This window comes from Bufo gargarizans, chromosome 1 (genome assembly GCF_014858855.1).
Source record: "Bufo gargarizans isolate SCDJY-AF-19 chromosome 1, ASM1485885v1, whole genome shotgun sequence".
NCBI classification, from domain to species: domain Eukaryota; kingdom Metazoa; phylum Chordata; class Amphibia; order Anura; family Bufonidae; genus Bufo; species Bufo gargarizans.
In genome coordinates, this window is record NC_058080.1 from 631,815,829 (window position 1) to 631,829,901 (window position 14,073).

The window sequence follows — 14,073 nt, forward strand, 5'->3', positions numbered from 1 at the left end:
AAGTACCTACATCTTCCAGAATACATTGCAGCCAGCACTTGTTCTTCCCCTACATAGAAAGCCTCTCTCTCACACACACTACTACTACTGAAGCTACTGAGCACCTTAGTCCACCACTAAATGCAGGAGAAGGTGGACTATAATTTCAGCCGCTGGAATAAAAAACTAAAAAAAGATTATGTGCATTAAAAAAATATTTTTATTGAGTGTGTATTGCAATAATACTTTATTTGAACTGTTGTATGCATTGCAGAGTAATGCTTTTCACGGGACAATCCCTGTAATTTGATGTATATGGCCAACTTAAAGCACAAATATGTATCTGCAGACCATTGACAGCTAAATTTGTTGAGATCTATTGACAATCTAATTTTTTTTGGGTGGCCAGACACATTACCCTGCAGATATTGCATGTCTATAGGCAGCTTAGATTGCATTCTATCTCTCCTGCAAAGAAGACAACCCATGGGCCAAGAAGGACAACATGTCATGTCTTAGAAGTCATCCATTTTGATATCTGAATAAATTCAGATTGTTGGCTCTCATGACTGTCCAGGAGACACCACTTGGCAGAGCTTAATCTTACAGTGATACAGGAGACCAAAAATGAAATGTAATGGCTTTAAATACAGTGCCTTGAAACAGTATTCACCCCCTTGACTTTTTTTTTCGTATTTTGGTGCCTCACAACCTGGAATTAACATGGATTGTTTGAGGATTTGCATCATGTAATTTACAGAACATGCCCACAACTTTGAAGATGTTTTTATTTATTTTTTATTTTTTTATTGTGAAGTAAACAAGAAGTAGGACAAAATAACAGGAAAAGTCAATGTTCATAACTATTCACCCCCCTAAAGTCAATACTTTGTAGAGCCACCTTTTGCGGCAATCACAGCTCCAAGTCGCTTTGGATAAGTCTCTATGATCTTGCCACATCTTACCACTGGGAATTTTGCCCATTCCTCCTTGCAAAACTGCTCCAGCTTCTTCAAGTTGGATGGTTTGTGCTTGGGAACAGCAATCTTTATGTCTGACCACAGATTTTCTATTGGATTAACATCTGGGCTTTGACTAGGCCATTCCAACACATTTACATGTTTTCCTTAAACCACTCAAGTGTTGCTTTAGCAGTGGTTTTGGGGTCATTGTCCTGCTGGAAGGTGAACCTCCGTCCTAGCCTCAAATCACGCACAGAGTGGTACAGGTTTTGCTCAAGAATATCCCTGTATTTAGCACCATCCATCTTTCCCTCAACTCTGACCAGTTTCCCAGTCCCCGCTGCTGAAACACATCCCCACAGCATGATGCTGCCACCACCATGTTTCACTGTGGGGATGGTGTTCTTTGGGTGATGTGAACATTCCTTTTTGTTTTTAGCTGAAAGTAATGGCTTTCTTCTGGCCACTCATCCATAAGCCCAACTCTATGGAGCGTACGGCTCATTGTCGTCCTATGTCAGATACACCAGTCTCTGCTGCCTCTCTAATTAATTCCCTCCTTGCCCGGTCTGTGAGTTTTGGTGGGTGGCCGTTTCTTGGCAGGTTTGCTGTTGTGCCATGTTCTTTCCATTTGGTAATGATAGATTTGATGGTGCTCCTGGGGATCATCAAAGATTTGGATATATTTTTATAACCTAACCCTGACTTGTACTTCTCAACAACATTGAACAACATTGTCCCTTACTTGTTTGGAGAGTTCCTTGGTCTTCATGGCAGTGTTTGGTTAGTGATGCCTCTTGCTTAGGTGTTGCAGCCTTTGGGGCCTTTTCAAAAACTTAAGGCTGTAATGTAACAAAATACAACAACAAAAAGTCAAGGGGGTGAATACTTTTGCAAGGCACTGTAAGTCCCTTTTTCAAACGCCACATTAGGTTTATTAAAGAGCTTGTTTGACCCCCAAACTAAAAGGAATCAAGGGCTATAATGGCTCTAACATAAAAAAAAAATCTATGCACCTGTTTACCAATGCTCTATTCCATTGCTGAGGGTCCCAGCTGCTTCCAGTCTCTTGTGAACTGGAAGTGTGATGTCTTGTCCGTTGTCACAGGCACCGCTGCAGCAATGCATTGTTGAGGCTGAATGGTTGCAGTGGTGCACATGATGAAGGATGGAACATCACACTTCCAGTCCACAAGGGACTGAAACAAGGGAGAATAGTATCCTTAGCGCTGGAATGTAGCGATGGTGAACAAGTCAGTGGTTATCTTTATTTATGTTGAACACATTTTGGCCCATAATTTATTTTAGCTTAGGGGTTGGACAACCCCTTTAAGCAAAAACAGAAGTACAGAACAGTTTTGCCTTTGGAGCCTTTTAAAATTTCCCATTATGAGCGTAATGCTATTTTGATTAACAGTAAAAAAAAAGAGGCACATTAATATGAAACTCATAAAACTAAATGTATTTGAGTCTTTTAACTGTACTATTTGGCTTCATTCAAGTTACTTTAAAACTATTTTTGGAAAATCTTAAAGAAATCTTGATTTTCCACAGTAATGGTTCCAGTTGGTGCTAGTTCACATGTGTATGTGGTTGCTGTCTGTTCCCTTTGCCTTCTGCCATAAAAAGTTGAAGGGAAATGGACACCTAACTAACCAAACCCCCTGATTTTAGTGGAAACCATTTTGAACCAAAAGATTGCAAAAATGTCTCTTTTTTAAACAATAGATAAGAGAAAACCAATACATGTACCTTTCCTAAAGTGTGAACTAAGCCTTACAGTGCTATGCGTGTGCTCCTTTAATCACCCAATATTCTTTATAATACACTAACTGAAGGACCTGGCTTCGCTCGGGTATATTTAATCTATTTCATTTAATGTTTGTGTGTGTTGTTAAAACATATCAACACTATCCACTATAACAGTGACATCTACAGCACCCCGCCCCTTAACACTGACCCCCCCTCAGTGCCCCATCCCTTAAAATTAGCCCTCTACAGCAGCCCACCTCCTTAACTTTGACCTTTACAGCAGCTTTCCCCTTTAACAGTGACTTTCACAGCATACCACCCCCTTGACAGTGACCTCCATAGGGGCCCGCCCCCTTAGCAGTGGCCTTTACTGGATCGGGTTGAAGTTGATTTTTAACTTCATTTTTTCAATCTTCGTCGGCTGAGGAGTGAGAGGGGATGTGGCCTAACTGGGTATGGGGGATAGCCTAACTGGATCGTGGGTGTGTCCTTTTGAACAGCTCACTCTAAGACCACAGCACTGTGCTGTCTGAGTGTAAGCTGCAGGGAAAAAGTCACCCTCCCTCCCACCCTTGCAGCTGACAGAAGTTGATTTTTACCTTCATTTTTTCAATCCCCGTCGGCTCAGGAGTGGAAGGTGCTTGGCCCAACCAGATAAGGGGCATGGGGGCGGGGTTTTAAGTATTTTGAGGGTGGACACATTGTGGCAGGGGGCGTGTTTGGACTCCTTCTTGCAAGAGTGATGCCCCTCTGGGCACCTTACTGGCTCATTTGCATACCAAATAAACAGGATTTTCTGAGATTAAACCCATCTATTGCTGGAACAAAGGGACATCTTAAAATAAGGTACTAAGTGCTATTAGGCCATGGCTTTACTTCAATAGCAATTATCCTGGTGACACATTTCCTTTAAAGCTCTCCTACAGCAGTGAAGATAAATGGCTGAGTTCTTATGGAAACCTGGAATAAAACTGTGTATGTGGAGACTGGAGGACCTGCGAGCTTCTATTGGCTGATAAGGGTCATGTGACCAAGCTTCTATTGGCTAATGCATTTTTTGGGGATATCTCAGGAACGGTACGTCCTAGAGAGCTGAGACCTGGTGTAAAACCTTCCCGGACACCTGATTTTGTGATTGTAAATGCGACAGTGCGGATTCCTTTAGCGGACATACACACACACACATACACTCAGCTTTATATATTAGATGGAGTCACGTACATGGATTCTTTCAAATCTCACTAAATAGCTTATGTTTGTCTATTATGAAACATATCATGCCATTTGCATGTTCCATGCATTTTAATTAGTAGCAAGGTTATGCATTTTGTAACACACTGTAAATTATCAATTAACGGTAGCACATAAACGGCTCGATTCAATCTGTTTTAACTGCTTTTTTATGCTTCATTTATTGCGTTCAAATTTTATTACTCAATTAAGTTAAAAGTTACAAAATGTTACAAGTTTGAAATATTGTGGCAAGTAAAAGTCAGACCAATAGAGTACCTGTTCTAATATGTAAACCTTATTAAGGGAATGGGATTATTAGTCTACAGACCATAAGGTTCAGTATTGGATGGACATGCATTAGATACTAATGAAATAAAGACAATTATATAGTGTCCATTATTTGTGAAGGGAAGGGGGGAGCGATTTAGAAATCTAATTCACTTTGCATTGGGTCTCTTCACCTTCATAAGATGACCTCCTTAACAAATTCAAGACCGGTACATTTACCCTCATTCCTAACTAGATACATTTTTATCTGTACAGAATAAATCAAGGCAACTGGACGTACTGTAGATTTCTTGAAGAGATACATTTTTGTTTTTTAAGTATGTATCTGTCAAATCCATAACTTTTTCCCCCCATTCCGTTGTGTACATCATTTTTGCACCTTTTTAGGGGATACATGGTTAAATGTGTAAACATGATCACGCCTGGTCCTGTCAATCAAAGTAAAGAGGGTGTGGCAGTTGTAGAGGGAATAGAGCCTCTAGGTGTAACGGCAACACTACCAGAGACTCATTTGCATATATTAAAAACTTTATTTTTCTCAGCAATGGGGACGCATATGAACATGGAGCCAACACAGAGACCTTCAGCTACTAAGTGTCCATGTAACAGGTTAGCCAGTTTCATAGGTACAAATCTGCTGATAGATGCCCTTCAAGACCTACCCCTTTGGATAGGCCACATCCACCTCACTCATTCCCCAGGCCAAAATGGAACTGTTCAGCAGGACAATAGTTCCCTGAGGGATTTTTAGGTACTGACACCAACACCAACATTTTAGATTTTTGCTGCTAATACAGCCAAGCGGACAACATGTTCATGTATGAAATCACTTACTGCTGACAAAAGTGTTTTTTGTACAATGTCATGTTCATTCTTGTGTTTTCATTCATATAGGTGCAATTTAGCTCCTGTAGTCGAATTTGCTGCCGATGTTGGAACCAAATCAGACTTCATAACCATGAACCCATCAGTGGTACAGAGAGCATTCGGGGGATTTCGCAATGAAAGCGACCGGGCAAAATTTGTTCATAGACTTTCCATGCTTAATGACAGCGTCCTTTGGATACCAGCTTTCATGGTGAAAGGTGGAGAGAAGCATGTGGAATGGGTTAATGCTTTAATTCTTAAGAACAAACTCAGAGTACGAACTGCCTATCCATCGCTAAGGCTCATTCACGCTGTCAGAGGGTAAGTACCTGAAAATGACTAGTTTCAATTGTTACAGTTGATTTCTCAAGTAACTTTTTATCTAAAAGAATGATTTATGGGAAGGCTTGAAAAGGAATATATAATTTGACTGGTGGCGTGTTCATTTTGTAGAGTAACTTTACAATTGAGAACAATGCTATGTAGTGATTTATGGTGAAAGCTTGAACCCATGCTATAAAGAAATATTATACCACGCATTAGTGTTTAACCTTTTGTTATGGTTGCAGCTTTGTGGAGAAAGATGACCATAATGTGAAAGATTTAAATATATTAAGTTGTGTTTCAACAAAGGATGGATAATTATTCTCTGCGTTACTTCACAGCGGGCAAAACGGAACAGCTATTCATATTATCTCGCTGAAATGAGAATGACTATAAAAGTTAGGAGAGGCAGAATATGGAATAGATCACATGCTGTATACACATTGTTTTATTTTCATGTGTCCTTAGGAGTCCTTCATATTTAACATTTTTCCTCATAGTTTTCATATCTCCAGCTTCCTTCACCACCATATTGTTCCCTAGGTGCATGATTTATTATACCTATAAAGTACAAACCTGTATCTTTGCACTGCTAGTCTAAAACAATGGAACATTGAAATATGAGTGCCAGTGGTAGACTGGGACAGCACTACTTATGTTTTAGGTTCCAGCCATGTTTGGTAGACTTTGCGGGCCGTGAAGTAGTCTTAAAGGGTATCCAACCAAATTTTACCACTGTCTATAGAATAGTTGTGCATAAAATGTTATAAGATGCATTCTAGGTCATTAAAAAATGTGCCCACCACTAGGAATTGTGATAAAATAACAAAAGAGGCTGTACTCACCAGTTTATTCCCTTGCTGCTTCCAGCACTATGCGCTGGTCCTCACCGATGGTCTATGGTTACTTGGCTATAGCACTTAGGTTCCCTATACTCCACATGACCACTGCAGTCAATTATTGGTCTCAGCTGTATTGTACCATTAAACAGGTTAGGGCAGTGCTAAAGACCGCCCATTAGTGTCGGTGACGTATGTGGGAACACTGCTAGGTGGAAGCCTCTGCTTGGCAGTGTAAAAGTATAAACAAACAGACCGATGCAGTGCAGGGCAAGGGGGAGCATTGGAGCATAAAATGCTCCAATTCTCCATTCATAGGGGCTGGAGGGGTGAAGAAGGGGTTATATCCGTGTTCAGCTCTGAACCTGGGCAACCCTTTTAAGTTCCTACTACTGGAGACTTAAAGGCAATGGACACCTTTGGGGGCAATTTTTTTTATTATTGCATTCTACTGATAATTTTCCAACTGGCATTTATTAAAAAATTTCAACAGTTCATCTACATCTTTCAGTCTCACTGTATCGGCAGACTGTTGCTTCTCCTACTTAATGAAACCTGTCAGAGAGCTGCACTGATGGCCTGATCCGCAACTCTTCCTAGCTCTCTTACAGCTCATAAACACTCATTCAAGCTCAAAACTCTTCTCATTTTGATGATAATTTAGATTAAATGAGTGTTTATGAGCTGTCAGTAGTGAAGAGATAAGGGCTATAGATCGAGCTGTTGACCAGATGTCTGACGAGTTTCATGGAGAAACAGAAGCAACAGTCTGCATATGCAGTGGAACTGAAAGCTATAGAAGGCAAACTGCTGACAATTACATCAGAGCACATTAGTAGATGCAGAAGTTCTGTGCTGTATTATTACATCATGGTGGGCTCAGGAGCTGGGTGCCCATAATATCGCTTGTGTGTGTCATCCACCTTGCACTCAGCTCTCAGTGCCAGGCTCGGCAGTTTACCCCCTTAGATGACACTGTCAATAGCAACTGTAGCATCTGAGCAGTTAGAGGGAGGTAGATCCCTGTCTCCTCTGATTGGTACCCCACGAGCAGAATCATGGGGTGACAAGTATTTGTCATAGTAAGCCTGCCATGTCCGGACTACTGCGATGACTGATGCCTACACTGCATATATAAATATACATACAACATACATTCATACATACAACTGGAAAAATTATTTTTAGTTAAAAATAAGTAGACTTCAAGAATAAAAACGTGTCCCTAAAGGTGTCCATAGCCTTTAATTTACTGTATATTCATATATTTTTTTTTATAGATAGTTTAATAAGTACACAATACACGTATTCAAACCATGCGTTATAGAGTACCAATGCTTTAGTGTAATTTTTTTTAAATTAATAATATCACTTAGTTTTCCAAGGGGATTCATAGACAATGATATAGAATGTGCCAAGCATCCCATGATGTATATCATTCAACTTATGTTAATTAATTAATTAATTAAAGGCTATGGACAATTTTGTGGGACATTTTTTTTATTTTGGGCTAAAAATCATGTTCAAGTAATGACTTGCATTGTTATGTAATAGCGGTAATGTCAAGTGACTTAGCTAATCGCTACTTTTTTATTAGTACCACTTACTTTTCTAGCTTTTGTTTCTATTTCCCAACGTTTTTGAGATGCGTTACTGGCATCCAGTTCTAAACGAGTACAATTTTTTTCATGAAATGGTAAAATGTTTCTCTTTCTACGTGTGATATGTGTGAAAAAACATGGGTCTATGAGATTTACAGATTATTGCATTCTGTTTTAATTAACATTTTTTACAGCGTCCCAACTTTTCTGGAATTGGGGTTGTAGTTACTGTGCTAAAACAGAGACGTGTATGTCAGACATTTATGTGAGATAGGAGGGGTACGTTACTGCTTTAATGTTATCTCTGCTTCTGCATTCTCATGCCTTTTCTTTGATAACACTAACCGAAAACGATATCGCGCAGGATCAGTCATGAGTTATGTTGCAGATATTTATTCAGTTCTTGATTACTGTCTCTGAAGTGTTTTTACAGGGATGTGAAAAAGCCTATAGTCAAGCACATAAAAATACAGGCACATTTTTTATATATATTTTTACTGAACTGTATTTGCAGTACTATAAAAATTACTATATTATTAAAAATAGTAAGCTAAAAGCAAAAGAAATGAGTCTGTAGTTACAAAGCCATTTCTAAGGCTTCAGGACTTGAGTCTATATGGCGCTAATAAAGGCTCTTAACAAAGCCTCTAAGACAGGTGTGAACATAGACCTAAGTGAACCTATCACCACAAAATGGTTATAAACCAGAAAGAGCTGAGCAGGTGGTTTTGTCGAAAAAGATTCATCAAATTTTGTAATTTATACTTTTAAAGGGAGTCTGTTTCTAAGTTAGCATAACACCATGTGTGTTAGTTACTCCAAAACATGACTTTACCTTTCTTGTGAAAATTCAGCCCTCCAATCCTGAGAAATCCTTTTTTTTTCTATGCAAATACGGTTTTCAGTGCAACATTGGCAGGGCCACTCCGTTTAGCGCACCAATGCCCCGCCTCCCCCTCTTATTTAATTGACAGTCCCTGAAATTTACGAGTCCAAAGCATTGATAGAGGTGAAGCCCCATGAACCAAATGGAGAAGTCCTGCCCATGGTGCACCGAAAATCTTACTTGCATTTCTCAGGATTGGAGGACTGGATTTTCACAAGAAAGGTATGCTTGTGTTTCAGGGCTTTTACCCCACATAGGAGTGTGCCTACTTTGGAACTGATTTTGGAGGTGACAGACTCCCTTTAAGGGCTCCTTCACATGACCGTCTGAATAAGTCTACTTCCGTTACGCAATTTTGCTGAACGGATGCGAACCCATTCATGTCAATAGTTCCGTTCTGCGGCCCCATAAAAAAAATAAAGCATGTCCTATTCTTGCCCACAATTGCGGAAAAAAATAGGCATTTTCTATGATAACGGCGGCCATATGTGGTTTGCAAATTGTGGAACGCACATGGGCCAGTATCCATGTTTTTCGGATCCACAAAACACTGTGCTGGTGTGAATGACCTTTGCACCTCAATCTGCGCCAGAAATATCCCTAAAATAGCCATTCTGTGGTTCTTTCAGTGCATATGAAGCACAATACAAATGTTGTTCTTCCTCCTCTCTGATTGGGGCAGTGAACTGTGTTCAGATTTGAATGTAATATTTGCTTCAGTGCATTCTTGGCCACTACTCATCTGTGTCTCTGCCAGCTGCTCGTTCTGGTGCAGTAATACAGTACAAGTTATCAGGGGAGTACTTAGCATTACTACTGAACTTTATCTACTGCAACACTGAAATGCATACATTCCTTCGCTTCTTCATGCAGAGAACTTGGCATATTTTCTCTGATAAGTGTTTATTTGACTTTCTCAATTATTAACTGTTCAGCTTTCCAAGCGGAACAAGGTAGATCAGCTTAAGACAAAACTAGTGAAATGCAGAAGTCTTAAAGGGGAAGTGTGCAGTTATAAAAGTCCATTCTCATTTAATAGGTGTTTTCCAGTTGTTAACCCCTTGAGGACCGGATCATTTTTCACCTTACGGACCAGACTGATTTTTGGAAATCTTCATTTGTCACTTTATGTGGTGATAACTTTAAAACGCTTTTACTTATCCAAGCCATTCTGAAACTATTTTCTCGTCACATATTGTACTTCATGACAGTGGTAAAGTTGAATCAAAATATTTCATTTTTATTTATAAAAAAATACCAAATTTAGGTCATGTAATATTTTTATAGAGCAGGTCATTACTGATGTTCCAATACCTAATATGTATACTTTTTTTTATTTATTTAACACCTTAACCCCTTAGTGACCATGTCTGTTTGGGCCTTTATGACCAAGCGTTTTTCTTCCATTTTTCATGGTCTCGTTCCAAGAGCTATAACTTTTTTATTTTTTCGTCTATATAGCTTTATGAGGGCTTGTTTTTTACGGGACAAGTTGTAGTTTTTAATGGCACCATTTTGGGGTACACATAACTTTCTGATTAACTTTTATTAACTCTTTCTGGGAGGGAGATGGGGAAAAATAGCAATACTGCCACTGCGTTTTTACATTATAAATTTTACGGCGTTCATTTTTCGGTACAAATAACATAATATCTTTATTCTCTGGGTCAGTACGATTACAGTGATACTAAATACTTATATTTTTTTTTACGTTTTACTACTTTTTTTCCAATAAACCCCCTTTTATTAACCCAAAAAATTATTTAGCATTGCCACTTCACAAGACCCATAACTTCTCTTTCTTTTTCTATGGAGTTGTGTGAGGGCTTGATTTTTGAAGGACAACTTGTATTTTTCATTGGTATCATTTTGGAGTAAATGCCGCTTTTTGATCGCTTCTTTTTATGTTTTTTTTCGGTGGAAACTAAGAATAAATGAGAAATTCTGTCTTTTTTTTTACGGCATTCACCATAGGGGATAATTTATGTATGTAGTCCGGGTCGTTACGGATGCGGCAATACCAAACATATGGGGGATATTTTCTTTTTGCTATTTTTTTCCTTGAAAAGCGTATTTTAAATGGTAAAAAAAGCATATTTTTTTATTTTAGGGATTTTTTTAATTTAATAAATGTGCATTTTTTTTCTATTTTTTTACTACTTGAAAGTCCCACAAGGGGACTATAATATACAGTATTTTGATTGCTTTTAAAATATAATACATTATCTCTATAAGGCATTACATTTCACTAGCAATGCTATTCAAAGATTGACCAACAGGCTGCACCAGAGAGGCAAAGCCTGCTGGAGAGAACTGAAGACAGGCTCGGGGCCCTGATCGGAAGCGAGGTAAGCTTCCCAACACATCAGCACCCCACGATCGCATTTTCGGGGTACTGATGGGAGACAGAGGAAGTCCGCTCCCTCTGTCACCACTTTACATGCAGCGGGCGCCATTGCGCCCGGCATGTAAAGGGTTAAACAGCCCAGATTGGCACTTCTGCCGGTCAGGGCTGTTAGTGCAGGGCCCCGGCTCTCATGTGAGAACATGCAGCGCTTAAACTGGGCCGTCGTAAAAACGCGGCGGCCCAGCCTAAGGCCCCTTAGTGACCACCGTAAAAACACGTATGGGTGGTCACTAAGGGGTTAACGACACAGGATGAGATGGCTCGTCCTCAAACGCCGGCACTTATCGATCGAGGACGAGCGTTCTCGTCCTGGAGTTGTTCCTCCCCCCGCGTGCGGTCCCCCTGGTCAGCAGCAGAGATCCGGCGGTTTCTGACCACCGGATCCCTGCTGCATCCACCAGCATCGTCGATAACGCCGATGCCAGTGGATTAACCCCTCATATGCCGCGGTCAGTGCTGACCGCGGCATATGGGAGGTTTGCGCTCCCTCACCTAATGCATCGGGTCCCCGCTGTGCTGTGGCGGGGTCTCGATCGTTGCCATGGCAGCCCCAAGCCATTCCGAGGCTTGGGGCCTGTTATCTACGGAAGCCTAAGAGGCCCAGTTCCCAGGCTGGGTCTCCTAGGCAACTGTTAGCATCTTACAGTGTAAGACACTAACAGTTCAATACAGCACAATACAGATGTATTGTGCTGTATTGAAACAAGGATCAGACCCTGTCTCATAGTGGGACAAAAAATAAAGTGAAAAAAAAAAATGCGCCATTTTCCCAAAATAAAGTAAAAATAGGGAAAAGACATATAGACATATTAAGTATCGTTGCGTCCGTATCGACCAGCTCTATAAACATATCACATGACCTAACCCCTCAGATAAACACCATAAAAAATAAAAACTGTGCTAAATAAACAATTTTTTTTGTCACCTTACATCACAAGAAGTACAACAGCAAGCGATCAGAAAAGGCGTACGCCCATCAAAATAGTACCAATCTAACCGTCACCAAAAATGAGCCCCTAATTGAGACAATCGCCCAGAATATGGAGACACTAAAACATCATTTTTTTTGTTTTAAAAAAGCTGTTATTGTGTAAAACTTACATAAATAAAAAAAAGTATACATATTCGGTATCGCTGCGTCCGTATCGACCGGCTCTATATAAAAATGTCACATGACCTAACCCCTCAGATGAACACTGTAAAAAATAAAAACTGTGCTAAATAAACCATTTTTGGTCACCTTACATCACAAAAAGTGTAATAGCTAGCGATCAAAAAGTCATATGCACCCCAAAATTGTGCCAATCAAACCGCCATCTAATCCCGCAAAAATCATTCCCTACCCAAGGTAATCGCCCAAAAACTGAAAAAACTATGGCTCTCAGACTATGGAGACACTAAAACATGATTTTTTGGTTTAAAAAATGAAATCTTTGTGTAAAACTTACATAAATGAAAAAATTGTATACATATTAGGTATCGCCGCGTCCGTGACAAGCTGCTCTATAAAAATACCACATGATCTAACCTGTCAGATGAATGTTGTAAATAACAAAAAAAAACAGTGCCAAAAAAGCTATTTCTTGTTACTTTGCCTCACAAAAAGTGTAATATAGAGCAACCAAAAATCATATGTACCCTAAACTAGTACCAACAAAACTTCCACCCTATCCTGTAGTTTCTAAAATGGGGTCACTTTTTTGGAGTTTCTACTCTATGGGTGCATCAGGGGAGCTTCAAATGGGACATGGTGTAAAAAAAAAAACTGTCTAGCAAAATCTGCCTTCCAAAACCGTATGGTATTCCTTTCCTTCTGCGCCCTGCCGTGTGCCAGTACAGCAGTTTACAACTACATATGGGGTGTTTCTGTAAACTACAGAATCAGGGCCATAAATACTGGGTTTTGGTTGGCTGTTAACCCTTGCTTTGTAACAGGAAAAAAAAAAATTAAAATGCAAAATCTGCCAAAAAAGTGAAATTTTGAAATTGTATCTCTATTTTCCATTAAATCTTGTGAAACACCTAAAGGGTTAACAACGTTTGTAAAATCAGTATTGAATACCTTGAGGGGTTTGGTTTCTTAGATGGGGTCACTTTTATAGAGTTTCTACTCTAGGGGTGCATCAGGGGGCTTCAAATGGGACATGGTGTCCAAAAAACCAGTCTAGCAAAATCTGCCTTCCAAAAAACCATATGGTATTCCTTTCCTTCTGCGCCCTTCCGTGTGCCCGTACAGCAGTTTACGACCACATATGGGGTGTTTCTGTAAACTACAGAATCAGGGACATAAATAATGAGTTTTGTTTGGCTATTAACCCTTACTTTTTAACTGGAAAAAAAATATTAAAATGGAAAATCTGCCAAAAATGTGAAATTTTGAAATTGTATCTCTATTTTCCATTATTTCTTGTGGAACACCTAAAGGGTTAACGACGTTTGTAAAATCAGTTTTGAATACAATGAGGGGTCTAGTTTCTAGAATGGGTTCATTTTGGGGTGGTTTCTATCATGTAAGCTTCACAAAGTGACTTCAGACATGAACTGGTCCTTAAAAAGTTGGTTTTTAAAAATTTCTGAGAAATTTCAAGATTTACTTCTAAACTTCTAAGCCTTGTAACATCCGCAAAAAATAAAATATCATTCCCAAAATGATTTAAACATGAAGTAGACATATGCGGAATGTAAAGTAATAACTATTTTTGGAGGTATTACTATGTATTATAGAACTAGAGAAATTGAAACTTAAAAATGTGAAAATGTATCAAAATTTTGGGTAAATTTTTCATTTTTTTATAAATAAAAAAGATTTTTTTTTTTTACTCCATTTTACCAGTGTCATGAAGTACAATATGTGACAAAAAAACAGTCTCAGAATGGCCTGGATAAGTCAAAGCGTTTTAATGTTATCACCACATAAAGTGACACTGGTCAGATT

At 39.3% G+C, this 14,073-nt stretch overlaps 1 protein-coding gene across 1 annotated transcript in view; it reads left to right on the plus strand.

Annotated features, from left to right (window-relative positions):
* The window catches only part of ST8SIA4 (ST8 alpha-N-acetyl-neuraminide alpha-2,8-sialyltransferase 4), a 168,682-nt gene that overhangs the window by 110,051 nt on the left and 44,558 nt on the right, over window positions 1-14,073 (plus strand). Inside the window, exon 4 of the mRNA XM_044275975.1 lies at window positions 5,109-5,402. Within this exon, the coding sequence (XP_044131910.1) occupies window positions 5,109-5,402 (294 nt within the window). The remainder of the gene's footprint in view (window positions 1-5,108; window positions 5,403-14,073) is intronic.